This window comes from Schistocerca gregaria, chromosome 2, assembly GCF_023897955.1.
Source record: "Schistocerca gregaria isolate iqSchGreg1 chromosome 2, iqSchGreg1.2, whole genome shotgun sequence".
Lineage (NCBI taxonomy): Eukaryota > Metazoa > Arthropoda > Insecta > Orthoptera > Acrididae > Schistocerca > Schistocerca gregaria.
In genome coordinates, this window is record NC_064921.1 from 196,925,816 (window position 1) to 196,953,420 (window position 27,605).

Below are 27,605 nucleotides of genomic sequence, written 5' to 3' on the forward strand. Positions count from 1 at the left end.
TGCAAAAATCAGCTGTCATTTAACTGGGGAGTTATCAAAAATTGTGTCCCACAGGTTCAGTATTAGGTCCACTATTGTTCTTAATATATATCAATACCTCACCACTGTATATTCATGAACTGCAAAGTTAGTTCTTTGTGCTGATGATACAGGTATAATAATCACACCCAACAAACAAACAAGCATTAGCTGAGGAAATTATAAATACAGTCTTTCTGAAAATTACTAAGTGTTTCTCTGCAAATTGATCCTCACTAAATTTTTAGCAAATGTGGTATATACAGTTCATTGCAGTAAATGGCATAACACATTGATAAACATAGACTTTGAACGAAGTCTGTTGCTAAGGCAGACTATTCAAAATTTCTGTGTGTGTACTTTGGAGAAATTGAATTGGGAGGAACACACTGATGATCTGCTGAAACGTTTAGGTGATAAGCATTGCAGTAATTTAGCCTGTGGTGCCTGTTTTCATGCACTGCTTTCATATGTCATCAAATTAATTCATCATTTTTTTAGGTAATTCATCATGTTTCATTTCTACATCTACATACTTACTCTGTAAGCCACCATATGGTGCACAGTGAAGGGTACCTTGTACCACTACTAGTCATTCTGTTTCCTATCCCACTCATATATGGGGCGAAGGAAAGATGATTGTCTACATATCTTATGAATGAGTCCTGATTTCCCTTATCTTCAGTGTCCTTATGTGAGATGCAAGTTGCTGGCATTAGAATCCTTCTGCAGTTAACCACAAATGTCAGTTATCTAATCTTCCTCAATAGTGCTTCACATAAAGAGCACCTTCTTCTGACAGGGATTCCAATTTGAGATCACAAAGCAGTTCCATAATACTCACTTGTTGATTGAAACTAGTAGCAGTACACCCTAGATTTGGCTCAAAGTGTTTCTTTAATCAGATAGAATGGGGATCCCAAACGCTAGCAGTACTCTAGAACTGGTTGCATTAGTGCTCTGTATGTGGTCTCCTTCTTAGATGAGCTACATTGTCCTAGAATTCTCCCAATAAACCAATCCTTTTGCCTTCTCTGCTATCGACCTTACATGCTCATTCTATTTCATACGGCTTTACAGTGTTCCACATTGATATTTAATCGACATGACTGTGTCAAGCAGCACACCATTGATACTGTATTCAAACATTACAGGATTGTTTTTCCTACTTGTCTGGCTTTACATTTTTCTACATCTAGGCATGCTGTCATTCATGACACCAAAGAGAATTTCTGTCCCTAGTCATCCTGTCTCCTCCAGCAGTCACTCAACAATGATACTTTCCCATACACTTTAGTGTCATCAGCAAACAGTCACACATTGCTGCTCGACCTATCTGTCAGATAAGTGTGTGTTCTGAGAGAAAAAGAGCAGTTCTATCTCACCTCATTGGTGAACTCTTGAAGATGCCCTTGTCTCTGATAAGGACTTGCCATCCAAGACAGCATACTGGGTTCTATGACTTAAAGAGTCTTTGATCTGCTCATATATCAAAGAACCCATTCTATATGCTCGGGACCTTAGTTAACAGTCAGCAGTGGGGCACTCTCTCAGCCAAACCAAGGTATGTCGAACCTGCCTATTGTGCTTTATCCGTGGCTCTCTTGGCAATCACGTGTCTGTGAATTGCGTTTGTGTGTACGTGTGTGTTTGTCATCTAATTTTGATGAAGGCCTTACTGGCTGAAAGCTATATTTGCGACAGTCTATTTGTTGTGCCTATTTGCGACTCAGCATCTCCGCCAAATGGCGCGTAGCAACTGCCCTTCCACAATATTGTTCTCAGGATTTTGTGTGAGAAAAGGGTAAGCTGAGCTTTGAATGCACAATACTCTCTAAACCCCTATTTAATTGTGGGCAGAAACTTTTCTGTCTCGACGAAATTTATTGTATTTCAACTTAGCATATGCTCAATAATTCGGCACCAAACTGATATAGGTCTTTACTTACTATATACGGGAGTCACCTGTTCTTTCTTTCTAATCACTGGGGACTTGGGCTGGGTGCAAGATTAATGATAAATGTAAGCTAAGTAAGGGGCCAATGCTGAAAATACTCTCTGTAAAACCGAATTGGGATTCCAACCTGACTTGGCTGCTTATTTGTTTCAGCTCTTTTAGTTGCTTGTAAACAACAGTGTTGTCAATTTCTCTTTTCATTTTGCTGGCTGGATATGACAGATTCTCTCTCTCGCTCTCTCTTTTTTTTAAATGCTCTTTGATTTTCTGATGAAAGACTATGAATGCATTGTCTGTAATATCCTTGGCTTTGTACAATCTGCTGTCACTATATTTATTATGCAGCTCTGTCTTTCAGATGCTTTTACAAAGGTGAAATGAACACATTGGAAATCGCTTGTATAGGCAGGATACTGTTTTGATCTGTCATAGTAATTAAGGTTGTGGTCCAAGCTGTTGTTTGCACTTCCTTCTATTGCTATATGGTCTTCATTTCCAGTATCCATCTCCAAAGAGCCTAAATCACAGGTGACATCACGGAGACCTGCACTTGGCTGAACCAGTTTCTCCTCTCTCGTGGCTACCACTCAGCTATAAGACATGTTTGGTCTTCTTAAAATCTGCCTTATTACACATAGCTGTCTTACTTGCAGATTGCTTCAGAAGTCTTTGAAATGACTGAATGCTTTTGTCCAAAATATTCTTATGTTTGAGGCTATTGCAGACAGCTAGACTAAAGCAGAACTTTCAGTCTTCTGAGCTTTTCACTGATTTGGAAGGGATGACTGTAGTCCAGCCTTCTAGTCTAGACCTAGCATTAGTACAGCAGACTGCAGCGCGAAAAACTGCTAAATCCTCTTGCAGCACTACCAAATCAGCTGGAAATTCTGAAATAAACTGCTCTTTTTCTAGCACTGTGCAGCAGTAGTGGCAATCACAATCTACAGAAGTGGCCAGAATCATTCCTTGTATAAGTTAGATTACAACATCCCACATGAAAAGACTGACGTTCCTCACTGATTGCCATTTCTGATGATTCTGTGGCAATTTGCAGACTTGTCCATTGTTCAGTCAAGATATTTGATTAAAAAGCTTCAAAGAGAAATAACACCTAAGTTATTTTGAAAATGGATTTTTTGGTTAGTTGTTTAAAAATGAGCATTGCTTAGTTGTGTAATTTAAATTTACCATATCTGTTAAGCTAAATATTTTGTGTAATGATATACGATGATATGAAATGCAAATAGTCTAGATTTTAAACTTCCAAATACTTGAAGAAACCTGAATGATCTAATCGACAATAGTATCTTTATATCAACAAAAATAATCAACTCTTGAAAATAGAATAGTATAGAAAAAAAGTTTACTCACCAAGCAGCAGCCAGAGAAAACATGTATAAAAGTTAAATGTGCAAGCTTTCGAAGCCAGTGGCTTCCTTTTCTGGCAGAAGGGTTGAAGGAGAAGGAAAAGGAACAAAGGACAAGGATTGGTGAGATTTAAGAAATGGTGAGAGTACAGAAAAGTTGCCCACAACACCAGGTCAGGGGAGACTTACTAGAAAGGATGAGAAAGAAATGTCAATGTTCAGCAGATTTGAATGATAAAGCAGGCAAAAATAAATAAAAAATTCATTACCTTTATCCCCAGGTAAGCCTCCCATGACCCGAGGTTCCAGGCAACTTTTACATAACTCTCCGCATTTCCTACTCTTCACCAGTTCTCTTCCTTCATTCCTCTTCGGTCCCCTTCAATCCTTCCACCAGAAGAATGAGCCATTGCCTCCAAAAGCTTGCACATTTCCTTAATTTCTATACATGTTATCTCCCACTGCCACTTGGTGTGAAGTATCTTTTTTGTATTACAAATGTGTTTCCCCGAAGGGCATTTATTTAATTGCAGCTCTGGAGTTGAACATGGGAATTTGAGAGAACTGGCCTTAGCAAGAATGAAGGATCTAGGTACTAATTGTCGAGATGTTAGAACAAGAGAGGTTGGGATACAAGAAATTCATCACAAAGTTCGACCCTATGAGGTAAATTTTTAATCTGGATTTGTGTACTTATTCTCATGTTTTTGTGCAGGTAGTGTTTATCACTTCCTGATCTTATTTTCAGGTAGAACTGATTAGAAGAGATTATGTTGCAAATGGTGGCTGGGAAACATTTCTGTCTTATGAAGATCCTGAGCAAGATATCCTTGTTGGTCTTCTTCGCTTGCGAAAGTGCTCAGAGGAAACATTTAGGTAATGAAATTTTTATTTCTTTTTCATTCACACATGCAGCAGGAAAATTTGTAGTATGAATTATCACAAATATTAGGCTACTGCAATTTAAGCTGTGTTCTTGGGTCCCAGCCTACCTACACCCTGGGAAATTGCATCATATTTCTTTTGTGGGGGAGGGGGGTGTAGGAGAACAGGTAAATATTTGGACATTCAAGAATATAAAGGTCATTGCTTCACTCGAAGCAATTTAAGCTGTGCTCTTACTGCCCATACTAACTACCCCCCCCCCCCCCCCCCCCAAATATATATACCAAAATTGTATGTGAAGACATAGCATTGACCATTCCTGTATTGTGTGTTTGTGTGACAAAAAGTTGGGTTGTGATTGACTGACTAGATAACATGTGTGTTTTCTGTGATTGGCCAATGAGATCACATGTCCATGGCTTGCTGTGACTGGCTGACACAAGCAAATTAAGCAGCTGCCATATTGATTTCAATGCTTCTGAGCCTAATATGCCATATTTTTGGGTGTTGTATTCAACTTGTGTATTAAGAAACTATGCAGTTCCAGAGATACACCACAATAAAGAGCTCTCAAAATGGTTCATTTTTGCTATGGCATGTTGCGCTACAGTGGCAGGAAAAGTGACTTCAGTGTGTTAAATCTTTACCAGATAAAGAATACACGAAAATAGAAAATGGCACAGAAAAATGAATAGTGGGATGGGAAAACAGAGGATAAAAGAGATCAGAAGCAGAGTTGTCAATCAAGCTGGGTTGATAATGTGTTTAACATGTGTTTGAAAGGAGTTTTAGGTAGCAGTTGGACAAAATACACTATGCCCATTTTGCAGTGAAATGGCATGTTTCTGCACCATACACTAGGGTATTAACTTTGAACACTAGTTTAGTTACCTCTTCCAAATGTGTAAATGGAAGACACAAACACGTTAATATGCGTATGTCAAGGGCGCCTCCAGCAGGAAAGGTGCTGGTATCACAGGCCGGTCACATGAAATTCCATAACGGGCCAAATGAGGCTGCCTAGTAGCAGCTGGCTCGCTCTCAGGATTTTCTTTGCTAGTTATTATTATCCAACTGTGCCTCTACGAAGCGAACTATAGCTTTAGCTGTTGTTTATCTGGACTGGATTTGGATAGTGAGTGCTGTTGTTTTCAATTTACTGTGTCACCATAGGAATTGACTTGTTATCTACATCTTCTCCAAGGGATCCATGGAAAACTATAAATGTAATGTAATGTAACACTGGGTGGTATAACTTTTGTGTATAGTGCCTCTGTTTGATGAGCATGTGATTTTCACCACTGTGAGATGTATATGAAACTGTGGTTAACATTGTAATAAATGCACAAAAAATAGTCATGCATGGATTTATGTTAATTTCAATTAAGAATTATTATTGTTTGGTTTTGTGGACCAATGATAATTTAATGTTTTGTTGCAGAATGCTAATATGTCTTCAGTAAAAGTTTGTTGATCTTAGAGTGGGGGTAATAATAAGTAATTTGTTTGTTTATGTCCAGTAAATAGGTGGAGTATTGATTGAACTGTAATAAAGAAACTCAGAAGCTAGAGCAATTCTGAGAATAAATACCCCACTTCTTCTTCCCCCCCCCCCCTCCTCTCTCTCTCTCTCTCTCTCTCTCTCTCTCTCTCTCTCTCTCTCTCTCTTCTTTGATCACCACTCTTAAATTGCAATAACTCCCAGTCATTGAGAGTCGTGGGGAGAAACAAGGGCAAAATGTAAATTGAGGATGGTATGTGCAGAACAAGAACTCTGAGTTACTTCTGGTAATATGAACATGAAAAACCAAATCACAGTTCCAAAACCATACTCACATACAACATACAAAACCACTGGTTAACACTGTGCTATGTGTTTTTTAATATTACAGTTGTTACTTAATGAAGTAATTTTTAATTACAGGTCCGAACTTAAGGGTGGAGTTTCAATAGTTCGTGAACTTCATGTTTATGGTAGTGTAGTACCAGTGAATGCACGCGATCCTACAAAGTTTCAGCATCAAGGATTTGGAATGTTACTTATGGAAGAAGCTGAAAGGATTGCTAAGGAGGAGCACGGATCTGTTAAAATAGCAGTAATATCAGGTATCTCTTAAATTTAAATGGCGTAATTAAGTGCATAGTGCAAGAAATGTGATAGAGTTGAAAATAAATTATTGAATAATATTGAGTGGGTTATGTGAAATTTTATCACTTGAATTCTAAATTTTCTTATTGTGTCATCTGTAAGAAATGTGTCTCTTGTGTAGTCTTGTGCTAATCATGAATGAGAAGAATCATACACTAAATGATTTGGTTTGCCAAAGGAAATGAGAAAAGCAAGAATAAAGACTGATTCAAAAATGTTGTGGAAGAACGGAAAACGAACGTGGCACGCACGCACACACACACACACACACACACACACACACACACACACACACACACACTTATCGAAGTGTCATTCACATTTTGAGTTTGTTTTAAGGAACCGGGTCATTTTTTATGTTTAATCTTAGCAAAGTGTTGACTAAAATGTTAGAATAAATATAAAAAGCTATTAAAAGTTTTGTTTCTGCATCAAACAAATCACCTTCATGATTTTGGTACAAACAAATAATGAATTACAGTTGCATACATTGAGACACTGAAGATCGAAGAAGGTAATCACACTTAATCATCCCCAAATTAGGAGGGTATCATGCATATTTTCATCATCCTAGGCCTCTTTGCCCTTTCCTATTCTGGGTAGATGGGGAATTGACAGGTACAACAGATTATGAACAGGTGGAACAAATTTAAGATTTTTTTTTAAATGTCTTACATCTTTTTCTATGGCTGTCCTAGCCTGAGCAGATATGTAATTTCAGATACTTAGCAGAAATGCATGCAAATCTGTTTCATTAGGTTTGAGGTCAATTACTGTTTACTTTCCTGTATAGTCATCATTTTAATGCATAAGGCTTTGAGCTCTTGAAGAATTTTATTTTTCTCATTTGTGATCTCTTTGTGCCCTCTCTGAAAACAGTTTGGTAGTTTTTGTAGTTATCTGATAGGCTTTCAAAATCCACAAACTTGCCAGTTATGTCTTGTACTATGAAAGGTTTACGCTTCTGACAGCCATCCATGCCTGAGGCATGAAGATGTCTGTCCTCTTATTTTACTCTTGACTTATGAAAGAAAAATCTGTGTCAGATCTCGAGCAAAGTTGTCCTAGGTAAAAGCAATTTATTCAGAATTCCACTACATGATAACACTTCTTATAAGTGCTTACCTCCATCATCTAATTCGCTGAGAGATTATTTGCCAGGTCTGGTGGTTGGTAGAATGAATGATCGCTGTAAATATCCGCATTACTTTTGGAATCTCTCAATGCACTTTGTAACACTACTGTATTTTCTGCTCTACAGTGTCTGTTTCTGTTGTGCATGTCACTGACATACTGTTGTGACAAGGGAAATATACTCGCAGACAACAACGTTACACTTGTGCGCAATAAACACTATGTAGTGCACACCAGAGAGAATGTAGTACATAGGAAGAATTGACGAAACCAAAGAAAATATAAACATTGTCAAAACTGAAAAAATAAAGTCATCACACAGCTGACTTAGACGTAAACAACAACTTCTTTTGTTCCCAGTTGAAAAATTACTCTGTAGTTAGTTGTGAGAAATGTGTGTACAATCATAGTTTTAAAGAATAAGCAGCACCTATTTGGACTTTTATATAACATGTTACATGAACCTCAAATTGTAAGTCACAATCATAACATAATAATATTTTGCACTTGAGTCACTTCAGCTTTCACACTAAATTAGAGCCATAACTGAAAGCCATAATGATCCAAGTGTAGTTTTTCACTTGGATCAGTATGGAAAGGGTATATTTTTCAAAATAAGATTAATTCTAAAGTGGGAGAGTGTGATGTTCTTACAGAAGACTGTGGTTTTTGCTCTTGTATCAATGTGGCATGGAAATTTATATTTTCTGCCATGCATCCATGCAAAAAGCTCTAACAAAGGAAAAATTCACTGGAATCAGTATGGTTCTACTAACCCCATTTGTTCAGCGTTGTCTGTTATTGTGTGCGTTGACCTGACTGCAACTTATCCTCAACACCATTCTTTCTATCTCTGAAATGTTTAAATAAGTCTAACACATGCTTTTTACTCACTACTTCAACGCCCTAGACGTGCACTGACATTCCATGGGTTTATGTAACTGTTTTCCTTAATTTGAAGCAAAACTTCATGTTAACGTGTTGCCCTATTTTGCACTGACACAAGTGCAATGGATGCTTGCAGGTAATTGGCAGCAGTTTTTGAGACTTAGAGCAGGAGAGTTGAAGACAAGCAAAAACAGTATAAGCACAGTGGTCTATGAATGGGAGTCACAACATGTGACCATAGTGATTCGTGCAGTTCCATAAGAAGCATCTACCAATGTCAGAAGCGTATTGTAGCTAATACACTTTGAAGGCTAGTAAAGATATTTTGCTTATAACTCTTGTTTGCTTTATTTTCTGAGACTGTTCACCGAACTTTTCAGATGCCCCTTGTAATAAAAGTTCCAAAGACAGAAAAATAATAATAACAACGGCAGTTGAGTTCAAAACAATGTCTTTCCTTTTCGCACACGTATGAATTTGAAGTGTAAAATGCACTGCACACACAATGAAAATAAATAACTAAAAATATACACATTGAATATATAAGGATGTTTTCATGTGGGTTGAACAGATGGTCGGGTGTGGCCTTGCTGAAGAAACCATGATGGCGTTTGTATTTCTTCAGTTTTTTCATTATTGTACCACAAACTGAATCTCGTGAGCTGCAACTCAGTCACAGGGAAATTTTCCTGTTGGTCCAGAATGATATTTATAAATATTTTTTTCCAGTTGCATAACACAAAATCTTTTTTATGTACCAGGTTATTAATTATGGTCTGTAATGACCATTTTCAGACCTGAGTACACACAATTTTCTAATCATATCAAGTCGGCATATGTAAAAATGGTACAGTCACATTAATGAACCAAACAAACTTCGTTGTATAAATATAAAATTTAAGTACCACATTCATAGTTGGCTCCACCACTATGGTTATGAACTGCAGAGATTATCTGGCAGAAGTACATTGTTCCTAAAATTCATAAACCCAACCAACGAGGACATCCCACTGTGGGTGGTTGCTGCGCCCCCACAGAGAAACACTCTGCCCTTGTGGACTAACACCTTCCTACCCGTAACTTACCCTCCTACATAAAAGACACCAACTGTTACCTCCACCGACTCTCCGCAGTTCCTAGTCCTTTACCACCCAGCACCCCACTCACCAGTGTCATTGCTCTGCACTAACATCCCCAATGCCCATGGCATTGCTGCTATTGAACTCTACCTTTCCCAACACCCGACTGATTGCAGACCCAATTGCTACGACCTACTACATCCTTTCCAATAATTACACCTCCTTTGAAGGCAACACCTACAAATATATTGTACAGCCATGAGCACAGGCTTTTGCCAATCTGTTCATGTACCTTCTAGTGGAACCTGTACTGGCCAGCCAGACTCCCAAACCCCCTCACTTGGTTCAGATTCCGTGATGATATCTTCATGATCGACCTGAGGGTGCGGACACCCTATCCACATTTATCCAGAACCTCAACACCTTCTGCCCAATTTGCTTCACTAGGTCCTCTTCAGTTCAATAAGCTAAAGTCCTTGATGTTACCTTCATTTCAAGGATGGCTACATCAGTACCTCTGTTGAAGCCTTCAGACTGAAATTGCTCTCCCTACCTTGCCCAGAAACATATCTCTTGTGCCTTTTCTCATCAATCACTTATCAATCTCCGCACATCCACAGTCAAGTCATAAAGAGCACTCCTCTTGTAACCATGCAGGACTGGAGCAACTGAATCAATTTCAGCACAAGGGTTTCAGCTGTCTCTCATCCTGCCCTGAAATAAGAAACATCATCCCCAACTCTCCCACAATGGTATTCCACTGTTGTTCACCCAACATACACAATATCCTTGTCCATAACTACTTCATCCCTGCTCCCTACCTCCTCACCTAATGGCTCATATCAACGTGGTAACCCAGGTGCAAGACCTGTCCCATGTGTCCTTGCACTACCATCTGCACCAGTCATGTCACTGAAGGCAGAGCCAACTACAAAAGCAGCTGTGTGATCTTCAAACTCAGCTGCAACCACTCTGTGCTGTATTCTACATGGGCATAACAACTAACAAGCTTTCTGTCCACGTGAGTGGGCACCGCCAAACTGTCAACAGCTGGACCACCCAGTTGGTGAACATGCCACCCAACACCATATGCTTCATTTTAATGACTGTTCCACAGCCTGTTCCGTCTGGATTCTTCATGCCGACACCAACTTTCCTGAATTGTGCACGCGAAAACTCTCCCTACAATATATTCTCCATTCCTGTAACACCCTTTCACTAGTGCCTCTCCTCCATTTGTCTATCCCCTTTGCTAATCTTCTTCAGTCTACACGTACTTTATACCCTGCCGGTGCATCTGCAAGCACTTTCCTGCTCTCTATTTCTCTCTCCGCCCCCTCACCTCTCCACCCACACCCCTGTACAGCCTCCTGCAGCTGCACCTAGTAGCCCCTGTTCTGTCCCCACTGCTTCTCTGCATTTTCCCACACACTAGTATCTTTCTCCCTCCCAACACTATTTTTCTCTCTCCCTGCTACAAGCCATCTCCTTCCTCCCATCACCATTCCTGGCAAAATGCTGCTCACGTCAGATGCAGTTGCAGTTAGGCCTTAGTGGCCATAGACAATAGCCATGTGAATATGAGTTGTTGTTGTGAATGTTTGCGAGTTCTACTTCTGAGGAAAGACTTTCTCAAAAAGCTTAAATATTGTAGTGTTCCTTGTCTTCCTGACTATCAGTGACTCAACATGTTGCTATTTTTACAATCCTCACAAACTCCATCTGAACAGGCCTTGGAAGGCCCAATGATACTGACTAGCCCGTGTCATTGTCAGCCCATGGGCGTCACTGGATGCAGATGTGGAGAGGCATGTGGTCAGCACACCGCTCTTCTGGCTGTTTGTCGATTTACGAGACCAGAGCCACTACTTGTCAATAAAGTAGCTAGTCAGTTTGCCTCACAATGGCTGAGTGAACCCCACTTGCCAACAGTGCTCAGCAGACCGGATGGTCACTTATCCAAGTGCTAGCCCACACCGACAGCCCTTAACTTCGGTTATATGACGGGAACCGTTGTTACCACTGTGGCAAGGCTCTTGGCTACAATCCTTATACTATAGAGTATATTATATAATTTCATGTAGTTTTAATGATGAAAAATGGCAGTTTATTTTCAGTGTTACCAAGCATCTTTTATTCCACAGCAGTGTTAAAAAGGGCAAAACTTCTAAACTTTTAAGTGCCATAAAATGGAAACAGAGAGAGTAAAGTGTCAAAATTTGGTATGGTATCTTACGAGGGAGAACAATAAGCTGTTTCACCCAAATCTGTACTGCCTTGGAATGACCTAGGAGGAGTTGCTGTTATTCATCAGTTTCTTTAACATTTCAAAGAGGCCTTCAAGAACTTAATCAGAATTGGAGCATTTAGGTGCTCCATAAACTTAAATGTTTTCCATGGAATCTTTAGTTAACTTTTACAAGAAATGTTGCTGTTCTACCTGAGATTCTTTCAGTATATGTACAACTGTTTTGATTTTTCTGGGTTACAATATAACCTCTTTCCCACATGCATTAGATAATTCTGTTATATCTCATTTCATCTTGGAATAGAAGTTAAACATTTCCAGTAGCTTATATTTATTTCCTAGATAACTGCAAGTTATTGCCCCTAAATACAAAATTATAGAAGCAGCTGGCTATATAGAGCCCTTATTGGAGTCTATATAGGTAAAATGGTGAGCTAGATGTGCACACACTAATAGTTGTTCATGCCCCATCGCTTGCAGCCATTAAGAGTTCCTTCAGTTCACAACTACCAGTATTCTTTCAGTGTGTTTGTGATGATGCCATAGCTCTACCGATATTCATACCCATAATACACTAGCCATCCAGGGTCTGAAGAATTTGGCAAGACAAGCGAATTATGCAAAACTTCACTGACAGCTGTCTCAGCCCAGGACTAGAGCTTCTGAGTTTCAGAGCCTGGGATCAGCATAACCAGGTTTAATCACATGTCAGCAGTGATCTCATATTAACACTGTCCAACTGTGAGTGATGTATAATACATTTAGTCCAGCAGGTAGCAGACTTTGACGCGTCACACTGTCAGTAGGGTGATCTGATGCTGTGTCGATTCATATTTGTTCCCCAGAGGTGGCCCATCAATATATTAAACTTATTATTACTGATAGCTGTATGGTGTAGACATTTGGATCTGTTTGGTTTTCTTAATTCTCACACAGATGTAACTAATGGCTTGTCCCATAGATCTTAGTAGAGTCATCTTTTGCAGAGTTGTAAAGAGTTTGTAAATGTAAATACACTATCTGACCAAAAGAATCCGAACACCTGGCTGAAAATGACTTATAAGTTTGTGGCGCCCTCCATCGATAATGCTGGAATTCAGTATGGTGTTGGCCCACCCTTAGCCTTGATGATGCATCCACACTCGCAGGCATACGTTTAGTCAGGTACTGGAAGGTTTCTTTGGGAATGGCAGCCCATTCTTCATGGATTGCTGCACTGACGAGAGGTATCGATGTCAGTCGGTAAGGCCTGGCACGAAGTCAGCATTCCAAAACATCCCAGAGATGTTCTATAAGATTCAGGTCAGGACTCTGTGCAGGCCAGACCATTACAGGGATGTTGTTGTTGTGTAACCACTCCGTCATGGGCCGTGCTTATGAACAGGTGCTTGATCGTGTTGAAAGATGTAGTCGCCATCCCCGAATTGCTCTTCAACAGTGGAAAACAAGAAGGTGCTCAAAACATCAATTTAGGCCTATGCTGTGATAGTGCCACACAAAACAACAAGGGGTGCAAGCCCCCCCTCCGTGAAAAACATGACAGCACTATAACACCACCGCTGCCGAATTTTACTGTTGGCACTACACACGCTGGCAGATGACGTTCACCGGGCATTCGCCACAGCCACACCCTGCCATCGGATTGCCACATTGCGTACCGTGATTCATCACTCCCCACAACATTTTTCCACAGTTCAGTCATCCAACGTTTCATGCCTTACACCAAGCGAGGTATCGTTTGGCGTTTACCAGTGTGATGTGTGGCTTATGAGCAGCCACTTGACCATGAAATCTAAGTTTTCTTACCACCCGCCTAGCTCTCATACATAGTACTTGTAGTGGATCCTGATGCAGTTTGGAATTCCTGTGTGCTGGTCTGTATAGATGTCTGTCTATTACACATTACAACCCTCTTCAACTCTCGGCATTTTCTGTCAGTCAGCAGACGAAGTCGGACTTTATGCTTTTGAGCTGTACATGTCCCTTCATGTGTCCACTTCACTATTACATCAGAAACGGTGGACCTAAGGATGTTTAGGAGTGTGGAAATCTCATGTACAGGCATATGACACAAGTGACACCCAATCAACTGACCACGTTCGAAGTCCATGAGTTCTGCAGAGCGCCCCATTCTGCTCTCTTATGATGTCTAATGACTACTGAGCTCGCTGATATGGAGTACCTGCAGTAGGTCACAGCACAATGCACCTGATATGGAAAATGTATGCTTTTGTGTGTGTCCGGATACTTTTAATCACTTAGTGTATTTATGGTTTGGTGCATCCTGCCTTGCAGGATTATCTGTTCTGTAGTTAATAAGAGTAGTGGACAGGTCTCTTAAAAGAAAATGTTGGAACTGATTTTTTTTTCCTCTTCTTCTTCTTCTTCTTCTTCTTCTTCTTCTTCTTCAGTGGTAATTATGTGTGGCAGAGCGTTCATGAAATATCTTTCCTTCTTTTTCAGGTGTTGGCACCAGGAATTACTACAGGAAAATGGGATATGAACTTGATGGGCCATACATGTCAAAGTTATTACTGTGATCAGATTACACTGTTCTTTATTTATGTAAAGTATTTAAAATAAAAGAGTTTAAAATAGTTGAATGTTTAAATCTTGTTATGTAAACTAGTTAATGTTTTTTATGCCAACTATCCGCTTTGTGCTAATTTTATAATATTCCTTACTTCCGTATTGACAATAAATCATCTGTCCCTTCTTATGATCTGAAAACATCGTGGAGGGCAGAAGATATAATCCTAGTGGCTAATGGCTAACCAGTTATTGAACTGTGCATTGATCTTGACAAAAGAATAAACAAAACAAAATAACTGTACAGATACACATAACTGAAAACCACTATGTACTAACGAAAAGAGATTGAGTACTTAAATGGCAAAAAGCAAAACACTACTCAGTAATAATAAAATTCAGTATACAGTAAGGCCGTATTTTTTTGGATGGGCAATACCTCCACTGCCTATATGCGCTACGCTGAAGTGAACATACGGCAGGACCTTTCAGCAATTGTATCATTTGGTTGGGACCGCCTTCCCGCTCCCCGCCTCACCCCTCCAGCAGTGCCACAACCACAATGCTGCATGACCTGGTGCAGGTGTGTGTGGCATCCCAGTAGTGTCACGTCACGTTGCAATTTGCGCGGTCCCATTTGAACCAGTGAAGTTCTTCGCAAAAATTTCGACGGAACTAATTCCTGGTTTTAGTCAGTTGTCAGTACCTGTAATGATTTCAGCATCAGTGCTTTCTATTAGCACCTGAAGCTCTGGTACTTTCCCAACAAAGCTATGACAATTTACAACTCTTACACCAATGGTTCCTGGATCTATATCCTTCCTGTGTTTGACCTGTACCCTTTGGGCCTGAAGCGCTTTTAGTGTTTCCATGAGACTCTTTAACATAAAAAAATAGCCCACTCCATGCAACAAAAACCCTGGCCACCCATGTTGCCGCCTCCCTGCTTGCAGTACAATCCAATGAGCCTCCAATTCAGACTCCCCACTTGGCTCTGTACCAGAGGTCTGCAATTGGTCCTGCAAATGGATAGCTCATCCAGGATACAGGCAAGATCTATTCTCTATTTCGTAGGACGTTTCCTCTTTAGTGGAAATTGCAGTAGTGTCCACATAAATGAATGCTCTGGTTTCATGGGTAATTCTAAAATTAGTATCAATGTTTTATGACAGAGGAGTTGGAATGCTTCCTTTTGTGAGTCTATCTTTTCATGCTCTCCATCTATCAGTTTGTCTTGTAAAGTAACAAAAAGATCATCGTCCTTTTAATGACATCTGATGAACTGAATTACCTTATCAACCGTTACAGTCACGTATACATTCCTTAACAACTTTGTGATTGACAGAGTTATCCTGTTGGATTTACTTTTGAAGCCATCCATAGTATGTTAAGTTAAATTGAGAGTGAATTAAAATTAAAGAGAAATGTCAAAAATGAATGAACTTTTCCTTAGAAAAAACAGTTTTTTGCTTCAAGGCCAAGAAATTCTCTGTTTGCAGTCAACTTCATTAAACTGGATACTGTGAATTCCATTTAACTGATAATTAGTTTTAAATGAAAATATTGAAGGTGTAACTTTCCAGCTAGGGAAAGTACATTAACACATTACTGTTTAATCTGAAAGTGGCCAATATTAACATCATAAGTAAGCAAGCTCCCTTGATTTTATATTGTAATAAACTGTTTAATACTTTTCATGTACATTCAGTCAAGGATAGGAAAAAAGACATCAGAAAATAATTTAAAAAAAGGCATGACAGGATGACAAATACTGCTAAAAGAACAAACAGCATATTTCTAATTCATCTTATCTTATTAACATACAGAAAAGTTAGAATGTGTCCACAAGACGCAACAGAATAAAAACAAATGTGAACGACATTGAAACAGAGAAGAAACTGTCATGTAATATGTTTACCTTGTCTTCTTAAGCATTCATTTTGTCAAGAAAATGTGCCAGTGTAGTATCATATCACTGAATCTATCAACTTTTCTTGCAGAATGGTGAACAACATTTGTCATTAAACTGCTTTACAAAGAAACATAACAAAATGTGTGCAACACCGTACAAAATTTTTAACCAAGAATACATTTCATGTCAACAAACACATCTTTTAAAAGACAAGCTGTAACCAAAAATTTAATCTCAAATACACTCTGGGAAAAAATTAGTCTAGATCTCGGTCAAGTGACTGGTTAACAGATTACACTGAGTAGGACATATATTTCAACTCAATTACTCTGGTAATCTTTATCTTAGTGAATTAAATAATAACCAAACAAAACTGTTTGCTACAGCCAGCAAGCCATTGGCAAACTACAGAATTCATATTTGGTAGGTATAAAATCGTGGAGGGAAATATAGCACAGAGCAAGACAGAAATAGCAAAGCAATGACAGTGAGCTATGAAGAACAGGAAGGAGAGCAAGATTGGTGATGATGGGGGGGGGGGGGGGGGGAGATGTAGAGTATGGCAGAGAACAGTCTTCAAGTGGTCATTATTATATGCATCAGGTGAAATAAGAAAACAGAACCCAAAGATATCAATAAATCAGAAAAGAACAACACTATTATTATCATTATTATTATTGCATGTGTTTCAATGGCCTGGCATAAGTCTTTTGAAACAACAGAACTCATTAAACTGATTCTGAGTCAGAGAAGCAGTTCATGCTGACAACCGTATTTTCTACGCAATCTACAAGAACACAAAACATTCTTCTCCCAATTGCTTTGGTTAATAGGGCCCTCAATGATGGACATCTTTAGCTGAAGCGGCACATGTTATTTGTTCTAGAGCTCTGATAAGGAATTTCAGTGGAATCTGTTTACCACATAACATTTCAAGAGTTAAATTAAAAGAGACTTATTTTCTGACAAAGCCTTAAATATTTTATATTTTTAACATAATAATTACTAACTATTAACACTTTATATGTGAACAATAAGCATGACCCACATTCTTCACATGGTAAACAAATTGACCAACAACAATCATTAGGAAAATGAATCAGATAAAGTTTTATTTGTTCACATAATAACTATTATAGACCATTTCAGTTCATCCTCAAGATGAACATAATACTTACATAAAATAAAATAAAGTCACATGTTTTAACAGGTATTATTTTTGTTATATGTAATTCATTTGGAATGTTACATTTTATCACAGACATGTAAGCTCTGTTGTGGAAATATCACAGCATTCATGCTTTTCTTCTGCATATCATGCAATTATTGAAGAGTATACCTTTTGATGTTCCATATTGGTAAGAATGTTAAAAATGTAAAATACTCTCATGTAGGAATAAATAATAATTTTAATACATCAAAAAGATGCTACAAAAGTTATTTCTTTAACCATATAAATTGAATTTAATCATGGAATGTTGTCGTCCCCCCCCCCCCCCCCCCCCCTCCAAAAAAAAAAAAAAACCACCATATCTCTAACAATAAAAATTATAGTGTGCAAAGAACAAAACTACAGATTAGATTATAATTTTTTGTGAATGGAAGTTGCTGAGAGAAACATGCATAAATAGAAAGTGATTTTTTAAATATATCTGAGAAACATAAATTGAAAGCTAATACGTTGAAATAAGGGTACTATAACTGAAGGGGAGAAAAAATGACTCTTCCGTTAGAGAGGTGATTGATGCAATGCTCACAGTAGATATAACACAAATACAAACATATAACTATGACCACATTGTTCTGAATTTAATACTGAATTGTCGAAGAAATGACAACAATCTAGACCAAGGGCGGGCAAAGTGCTATGGTGAGCATGGGTGTCCATGAGGGCCCAAACTGCTTGCCCGTGAGTGATGTCAGCCAGCAGTTCCTCCTCCTCCACCTCTCCGCTAAAATTGCTCGTTTATTATTGGTGCTCACTCTGCAAGGTGAGCCTGTTTATTTGGTGTTATTAGTGTTACCAGTATCGAAGTTTCTTTGATGTTCGTGGTAGGACAAAGTTAATGAGAATAAAATGGCTGACGAGAAGTTAAGACCCTCAAAATGAAAATTGATTGAATCCTTATCCTTCAACCCACATAAAAAAATTTGTAATCACTTTGGGTATTGTGGAAAGGAAGGCCAAACTTCTTGACCCAAAACAGGAAAGAGAGAAAGTTCATATATGTCATTTCTTGAAAATGTTACTATTATTTATAAAGCATTACATAGTTTTACTCTCGATTTTACCTCTCCCTTTTAACGTGTTTACATGTCACCCACCATAACGGTGTATTGAGAGTGAGCTATCACTTATCTCTCAAAATAACCAAAACAGCATGTTGCTTCAGCAATGGAAAATTTGTTAAACAGTGTTTTGTTGCTGCCGCAACAATCTTGTGTCCATAGTCTCTTCCAGTTATCGGAAGAGTTCCCCTTTCATGGAGAACAGTTTGCAGATGTTCAACTTGATGAAGGAACTCCTTGATTTAGTGCCAATGCATGATACAACCATGGGCGATGACATACTTTTTTTACTTAGGAAACCTTGATGACGAATAGGACTCCTGTAGAGGAAATTTTTGTTGATTGCAACAGGTGGAGCTCCTGCAACGAGTGGTCAAAAGTCTGGCGTAGTTGATTTAATAACAAACTGGTAACAGAAGTTGGTATCCAACAGAAAACACCAGCAATACAGAGCATCCTAACTCACACTGATCTGCTGGCAAAATGAGCCGAAATAAGTCATGTCATGGACACTGTTGTACAAACAGTTAATAAATTGAAATAGCTTGGTTTAGGGCATCATCAGTTTTAAATCCTTCCTGGCAGAGCTGGGGTCTGATTATGGCGATGGACCATATTTTTGTAAAGTATGCTGGTTGTGTCAAGATGTTGTTTTTAAATGTTTCCTTTCTTTCTTTTTTCTCCCCAGCTAGCATGAAGACATCAAAGTATTATGAGACAAAAATGCCTGCACACTTGCATAAATTCATTTGCTTTTCTCTGTGACAGAATTTTTACAAGCTAACTATTATTACTTTTTCATTCCATGGCACTTTTGCGTAACAGAAGTTTGGTTTTTAAGGCAACACTTCTGAAAGTACTATGTACATGTTATATTGGGTTGTAAGTATTCATTACATTGTCATACTGTGATAATTATGACAATGCAAAGGATACTAATGTCAATACAAACTCGGGCTGTCAATTGTGTATCATTGGCAATCCTGTTCATGAGTAAGAGATCACTGCACATGCATCGTGCCCACAAGACAAAAGGTGATACAAAAGTCCACAGTGCCTGCATGCAGCTCACATCCCCAGCTCTGGTCTAGACAGGAGGCCCATTTGAAATTTTTGTCTGTCAGCAAGTGAAGTTTGAGAGGTTGAGTACCATGATTACTCTCTGGCAGTCTGAAGCCAAGCACACAATCATAAATCTGCATACAGTACCAGGAAGCACCAGAAAATGTAGACAAGTAGGCATTGACTTCCTTAGGTCTTTCTCTCATCTGTTGACACCAAATCTTTAAGAGATCAGTCTCTGAGCCTGCCTAACAATTATAGTACCCTTTAAGTCTTAGTGAATACTGGTAGCCTTATTTGCTTGTCCAATGAACTTTTCATTTATAATCTGCATGCCAGTCATACACTTCCAGAAGTGGAGAAGTCTGTGAAATCCTTTCAACTGACATAAAATTTGAAAGAATGGCACCAAGACTGGACCATGAATTCTATTTCTTCTGGTTTGTATTAGTGTTACAATATTGAATACTTTGTTCATTAAAAGCTTTTGTCAACATCACACAATGGAATCTCCACTTCCAAATATTACGTACATAACACAACCAATTAAATTTATTGCAGCAGTTGTCTGGAACACTGCTTCCCAACTCTTTGTTGTCTCCAGCACATACCCAGCTAGGTATACTCCTAAGAAACCTAAAAAGGGACAAAAATGATCTGTAATATTATAACTGTTGTACTTCTGTTAGTTAAACATAGTGTAAATCTAACAATACAACCAAAAGTGATGAAAGTCAGCCTTAACCCATAGCTGATTAATATTATGCATAGAAACATGCAAAAGCACAGAGAGATCATCGGCTTTCAACCTACTGCTCTTTTTCTGGTTTAAGTATACACTGTCAAACACACAGTCACACAAAGTATGGATATCTGCTTGTGTTGTATTACGTATGTAAACAAGACAAAAAAAATGGTGTCTTGGAGGCTGGTAACATCTCTGTTCTGTTACATGTTTCTGTATGTGCCAAACATCAAGTAAGCATGTAAGCAATTATCATTTTTTATTTTGTTTATTGTCTTCTTTATGAAATTTCTGTCCTTGCGATAATGAAACAATAGTACTTGTAACTATGTTTTATTTAAAAAGTGTAAATGTAATGAATGGCTTCTTTTGAACTTTCGTTCTTTCCTTTACTTTAGTGCATAAAGATGTAAGTAGTTGCTCTATGAGGTCCTGATTAATGTTGTGCTTTTTTTGCCTAATGTTAGCTTCTCTACAGACATTTACATTGGATCCATCATTTACATCTCTCAAACTATGGTTATTTAACTTTTTTAACTAGTGCATGTAATCCATTTTTGTGACTTCAAGGAGCCTGTAGCAGTAGCGTGGTGCCCATTATGTGAGATGCATACTTACTTACACACATATATACATACATTGTGTCTATAGTTATTTAATACTGTGAACAATTTGAGGAAAAGATGTTCATCTTATACCTGGTGAAGGTTACATGTGGCTGGATTGAACATAAAGTGAATTTTAAATGTACACGAAGACATAAGCAAGTGCACAAGATTCAGACACATATGATGATGATCTAAATTGCTACACTATGTGTGTACAGCTGGGAAGAGAGAAGACAGATGAAAGGATTAATGTGCATGGTTACCATGTGAGAATACTTTTCAGCACCCAGGAATTCAATGCAAACATCTCGGCACTCAGGTGTTCACAATTTCAGATCTCATCCTGAGTAAGTAGTGATCTGCAGGTTATAGTAGGAAAAGGGAACTTCACAGTTGTGACTACAACATTGATTGTGTTTATATACAACTCTGCGAAAAATGTTTCCTCAGGCTTTTCACTTCTTGCTATAATAAGATTTTATCCTTTAGCACTGTGCTGATGTCAAGGAATCTGCAGTAAACAAATTAATTTCAAAGTATTCTGTACAGCTGTGGACTGTCAACAGCATCTATTCACTCAGACATGCATGTAACTACTGTGCAAGAGAATTTAAATTGCTTAACCAAGTAGTTCTTATATATGTCTCTTAGCCTCTGTTAGCTTTTTTTATTTCTTTGTTTAATAATAAGCAGAACTTCTTGGACAACTTTCCTAATAACAAGTGTGGACCTCTTCATATATTCCTTTATTAAGTACAACATATAAGTTTTCTCTATATTGCTATTAGAAAATTACATCATCATCTCACAATACTGGATTTTTTTGGTGCTCATTGCTCTGCATGGAAATAGAAAATGCTGGAGTATTTAGGATAAACCAGCTATTTTAGATCCTTAGACACGCAGGTTTCTTAGCAAAATCTTATCCTTTGTTGCTACTACAAGATAGCTTTCTGCCTAATTCTCAGGGAGAACTTTCAGTATTTTCATGTTTAAATATATTTAGCTATTATTGGCTTTGGTCATGGAGGAAAGAGCGTGTGTGTTGGGATGTGAAGGTGGTGGGAGGGGGTGGGTGGTAAAAACTGTCGGAGGAGGCAAAAGGCAACTTGGGTCTTAATAACCACTTCAGCTGTAATCAGTCTTTTATTATTGGATCAATATCTGTTTTGTGACACTAAAAGCCACATCTTCATTTTTTGGTGCTACAAAACCGGTAGCAATCCAATGATAAAGGATTAAATACAGCTGAAGTGTTTATTAACACCCAAGATGACTACTCATAGCTGTGGTTGTCCTAACTACAAAGTTGTCTGCAGGAGACCAACTTAACTGTAGTAAGCAGGTTCAACTGGATCAATGGATCAATGTTGCAGTAGTTATTTAGAGATTAAGAGGTTTACACATGGTAAATTAGTGTGGGTAGCTGCATCAAATCAAGATTAAGACTGAAGAAGAAATCAAAAACAACAACAACAACAGTTCACATTAGCACGTTCATAACTACTTAATTTTTTTTAGTGGCAGAACACCATGGATGGTAAGTGCTGGAAATACTGTGTATAAAGCTGATGGACTTTTTCCTCTATTTTAAGAACGCTTCTTTAAGGGAGAGAAAGAAAAAGACTGGGTATGGTAGTAAAATGATGACTGTGTATTGCTGGAATGGAAACAGGGAGGGGGCTGGATGAGTGAGGATTGGTTTGTTTCGGTTTGTTTGGGGAAGGAGACCAGACAGCGAGGTCAACGGTCTCATCGGGTTAGGGAAGGATGGGGAAGGAAGTCGGCCGTGCCCTTTCAGAGGAGCCATCCCGGCATTTGCCTGGAGTGATTTAGGGAAATCACGGAAAACCTAAATCAGGATGGCCGGACGCGGGATTGAACTGTCGGCCTCCCGAATGCGAGTCCAATGTCTAACCACTGTGCCACCTTGCTCGGTCGATGTGTGAGGACACTGATTAACGAAGGTTGCGGCTAGGAGGGTTCTGCGAACATAGGATGTATTGCGCCGATAATTCCCACCTGCGCAATTCAGAAAATCTGGTGTTGGTCGCAAGGATCCATATGGCACAGGCTGTGAAGCAGTCATTAAAATGAAGGATATCGTGTTTGGCAGTGTTTCAGCAACAGGGTGGTGTTCCACTTGTTTCTTGGCCACAATTTGTCGCTGGCCATTCATGCGGGTAGATAGCTTGTTGGTTGTCATGCCTACATAGAATGCAGCATAGTGGTTGCAGCTTAGCTTGTAAATCACATGACTGGTCTCACAAGTAGCCCTGCCTTTGATGGGATAAGTGATATTAGTGACCTGACTGGAGTAGGTGTTGGTACCAGGATGTATGGGACAGGTCTTGCATCTAGGTCTATTACAGGGGTGCCATGAGGTAAGGGATTGGGAGCAGAGGTTGTGTAAGGATGGACGAGTATATAGTGTAGGTTCAGTGGACAGTGGAATACCACTGTAGGAGGGGTAGGAAGGATAGTGGGTAGGACATTTCTCATTTCAGGGCATGGCAAGAGGTAATCAAAACCCTGGCGGAGAATGTAATTCAGCTGCTCCAGTCCTGGGTGGTACTGAGTTAGTAGGGGAATGCTCCTCTTTTGCTAGGTAGTGGCTTTGGGAGGTGGTGGGAGACTGGAAAGATAAGGCATGGGAGATTTGTTTTTGTACAAGGTTGGGAGGATAATTATTGTCAGTGAAGGCTTAAGTGAGACCCTCGGTGCATTCTGAGAGGTACTGCTCGCTATTGCAGATGTGGCGACCATGGGTGGCTAGGCTGAATGAAAGGGACTTCTTGGTATGGAATGGGTGGCAGCTGTCGAAGTGGAGCTACTGCTGGTGGTTCGTAGGTTTCATATGGACGAAGGTACTGGTGTAGCCATTTTTTAGTTGAAGGTCAACTTCTAGGAAGGTGTCTTGTTGGGTTGAGTAGGACCAAGTGACACCAATGGGGGAGAAGTTGTTGAGGCTCTGGAGGAATGTGGATAGGGTGTCCTCACATTCAATCCAGATAGCAAAGATGTCATCAATGAATCTGAGCCAGGTGAGGGGGTTAGAATTCTGGGTTTTTAGTAGGGATTCCTCTAGATGGCATGGCCCATGAATAGGTTGGTGCCATGTAGGTGCCTACAGCCGTACCCTGGATTTGTTTGTAGGTAACACCTTCAGGCAAAGTAATTGTGGGTGAAGGTATAGTTGGTCATGACAACTAGGAAGGACGTTGTTGATTTTGAATCCATAGGGAACTGGGAAAGGTAGTGTTCAATAGCCGTAAGGTCATGGGCATTAAGAACGTTAGTGTACAGGGAGGTGGCATCAACAGTGACGAGCAGGGTACCATGTGGTAAAGGGACAAAAACTGTGGAGAGTCGGTGGAGGAAATGGTTGTTATCTTTTATATAGGAGGGTTGGTTCCGGGTAAAAGGTTGAAGGTGTTGGTCTATGAGAGCAGAGATTCTCTCAGTGGGGGTACAGTAACTGGCCTCAAATTCATTCTCAAATTGTGTTCTTAAATCCAGTAATGAAGGCAAGTCTATATGGAACTATGATGTATTGGTCTTGTAACATACATCACCAAAATCAATCCAGTACATGAGACACGTCAAACATGGTAGTAAAACTTCACTACAAACAGATAACTGATGCCAATAACACTTCGTCCTACAGTTTTGACATAGGAAAAAATCTAATACTAAGTGAAATCTAGTTCACATAATCAGTTTATCCTTCATGAGCTCCTCTATCAAATAGTAACATTTCTCACACAAAAGCTTCTGCAGCTTTATTTTTAGATGATCTGGCTTCATATTACATATGTTTTTGCCAATTAATTTATTATACATTTTCTTCACCATATAGAATGAAGTCTGTGCATATAATTTCAGCTGGTGTGAGGGAATCATAAAATTCTCTGGTTTTGTCACATTGGAAGCTCGGCTAAAATGATTCTCCTCAAATAATTTTTGTCTGCTGTGTAAGAAAATTATACTTTTGTAAATTTATAGGGAAGAAACAGTTAGAATTTGTAGTTTTTGAAATAATGGATGAAATATTCTTTTTGCTGTGCAGTACACATGTATTCAACAATTTTCTACTGCAGCTTCAATATCTGTGATACATTACTTGAATAGTCCCAAAAGAACCATACAGGGGGTGTAAATAAAGTTCAAGACAGATTTTTTTCCTGAATAGTACTGCGCGTGCAGACCGGCCTCACCACCTGTGTCAGGTGGGGGTGAATGGGGGTGTGTTGGCTAAGTGAGCCACGTATAGGCATTTGCTGCTGAAATGCTGGAGTGAAAACATCGCAGATGGAGGGAGTGACTATTTCAAAATGTTGTTGAGAAATTGGAGCATCCAAAATGCATTACCTCTTGGAGCAGCGGTACCTGATCAAATAATGTGTAAAACTGAACAAGACCAGTGCGATGGTTTTTACGTGGCACAAGAGGTTCAAAGACGGCAACAAATATTTGGAGGAAGACCTGCAATGAGCAGAACTGAAGAAAATCTGGCCAAAGTGCGTCAAGTTTTAAACAGTGACCAACATCTCTGCATCAGAATGATTGCAGATGAAGTGGGTTTGAATCACCAAACTGTGTTCACAGAAGATCTAATGATGAGAAAAGTGTGCGTGAAACTGTCCCTAAAGTGCTCTCCGATGAAAAGAAGGAGCAGCGCCTGGCTGTTTCGTGGGAAATGCTTGAACATTTACAAACCAAACCTGATTTTTTGGACAAAGCAGTTACTGGTGATGAGACCTAGGTCTTCGGACATGATCCAGAGTTGAAGAGGCAAAGCTTGGAGTGGCACACCTCCACGTCATCAAAGCCAAAGAAAGCCCGCATGAGCAAGTTACATGTGAAAAGCATGCACATTGCTTCCTTTGACATAAAAGGAATGATCCACAAAGAGTTTGTGCCTGCTGGGCACACTGTCAATGGTCAGTATTATACTGGAGTGGTCCGCTGTTTGAGGGATCGAGTCTGCCGAGTCCACTCGGAGAAGAAAGATGACTGGGTTCTCCACCATAGCAATGTGACCATTCGCACCTGCCTCACCATCACTGAAGTTTTGACCCAGTTCAACATTTCAGTGCTGCTGCAGCCACCCTATTGCCCTGACCTCACCCCAGTGACTTCTTTTTTCTCCCCTTGATGATGAGAGACCTAAAAAGGGAAGTGGTATTACAGTGTCACAGTGATCCAAAAGGCTTTGACAAGGGTTTTGAACAGAATCCTGTTTAAGGAGTTCCAGAAAGCTTACCAGCACTGTAAATCTCATTGGCAGTGGTGTGTGGCTTCTCAAGGCACCTATTTTAAGAATTTTAGTCTGATATATGAAAGTACTGAATAAATTTTGTGTTGCTAAACCAGTCTTGAAACTTTATTTACACACCTATACCACACCTAATGACAGTTTCAAAATAAGTAAGATACACTATTTCTTATGTATTCCTGCCAGTAGCATTTGCCAGTATTTCCATTGCAAATGCAAAACTATTTTATTTGTTTGATAAGAAGTTAACAAGTGTATCCCATCCTAAGTTCTTGTACACTTTTAACACAAGAAATTTAACTATATCAAGTTCTTCAAAAAGCTGATTACTAGACTATACTTTAAGCTCTTCACATTTTGAATGTATTGTTTTGAAGTGTACCATACAGGATTTTTCAACGTTCATGTTCAACCCATTTAACTGGAATTAGTTTTCTATAGGGTATTGAGTGTGTTCACAACACAGTCAGGATTTTTTCTGCACTATCAGTTTCTATTAAAATAGAATTATCATCTGCAAATGGAACTGATAGGAAATTTATGTTTATGGGTGAAATATTTACACTGAGTAGGAAAAGCATTGGTCTTAGAATGGAGCCTTGAGTCTGTCCCCTTAATCTTCCATATTTATGTAATTTGTAGATAAGCAAGTCACGGTTTACTGGATCAAAGGCTTTTAGAAGATCACAGAAGACACCTGCAACTTTACACCTGCGATCTAATGCTTTGCTTATCTTTTAAATAAAGTTGTTCACAGTATTCAGAGTGTTTATCCCCCGCTGGAATCCAGACTGATTGCTTAGAATATCATCATTTTTCACCATAACATATTGAATTTGTATTGCAGGTTCTTTCTCCATTCTGGCAGGACTGTTAGGATAGAAATAGGATGACATTTTCCCTCAACCCTTTCTTGAACAGAGATCTAAACTGTGCATACCTCAACATAACAGGAACACATCCCTGTTCAAAAGATGACCTGATTCCTTGAGTTAATGGAGGTGTGACTATGTGATATAATGTTTTAATCATTTTATTGGCTATCCCATCCTACGCAATCAATTTGTCAGAGGCATACTTGGAACTTCCTTTACATTCATACTCCAAATAGATGATATTTTTGAACATCCCATTTTGTGTCTACTAACACCAATGGCTACAATTTGAATTTTGTAGTGCACTTGCCTTTTTGCAACGATACTTGGATCATCTCTAATAACCTAGATATTGATGGGACATTAAACCCTAATCTTCCTTCCTTTCTTTTCCGGGAACAACTGATCTGAGAGATTCTGTCATGTTGCCACTACCTCAACAATATAATCATCATACGGTCTAAGATCTGTGAGCACCTTGGAGACTTGCACTCACTTTCTTCTGCCTAACGAAGTGCTGGCCTAAAATGTAATTTTTTTCAATATTCAGTCAAGATTCATTACAAACAAAAATGTGATAAC

The 27,605-nt window shown here is 39.0% G+C and overlaps 2 protein-coding genes across 2 annotated transcripts in view; one reads left to right on the forward strand and one right to left on the reverse strand.

Moving 5' to 3' along the window:
* Window positions 1-14,322, forward strand: part of LOC126336666 (elongator complex protein 3) — a 69,845-nt gene extending 55,523 nt beyond the window's left edge. The window contains exons 7-10 of the mRNA XM_050000613.1: window positions 3,876-4,008; window positions 4,091-4,218; window positions 6,152-6,333; window positions 14,189-14,322. Of these exons, the coding sequence (XP_049856570.1) occupies window positions 3,876-4,008; window positions 4,091-4,218; window positions 6,152-6,333; window positions 14,189-14,265 (520 nt within the window). The 3' untranslated portion in view covers window positions 14,266-14,322. The remainder of the gene's footprint in view (window positions 1-3,875; window positions 4,009-4,090; window positions 4,219-6,151; window positions 6,334-14,188) is intronic.
* A 1,591-nt stretch (window positions 14,323-15,913) lies between these two features.
* Window positions 15,914-27,605, reverse strand: part of LOC126336668 (solute carrier family 17 member 9) — a 103,747-nt gene continuing 92,055 nt past the window's right edge. Inside the window, exon 8 of the mRNA XM_050000615.1 lies at window positions 15,914-20,153. Within this exon, the coding sequence (XP_049856572.1) occupies window positions 20,014-20,153 (140 nt within the window). The 3' untranslated portion in view covers window positions 15,914-20,013. The remainder of the gene's footprint in view (window positions 20,154-27,605) is intronic.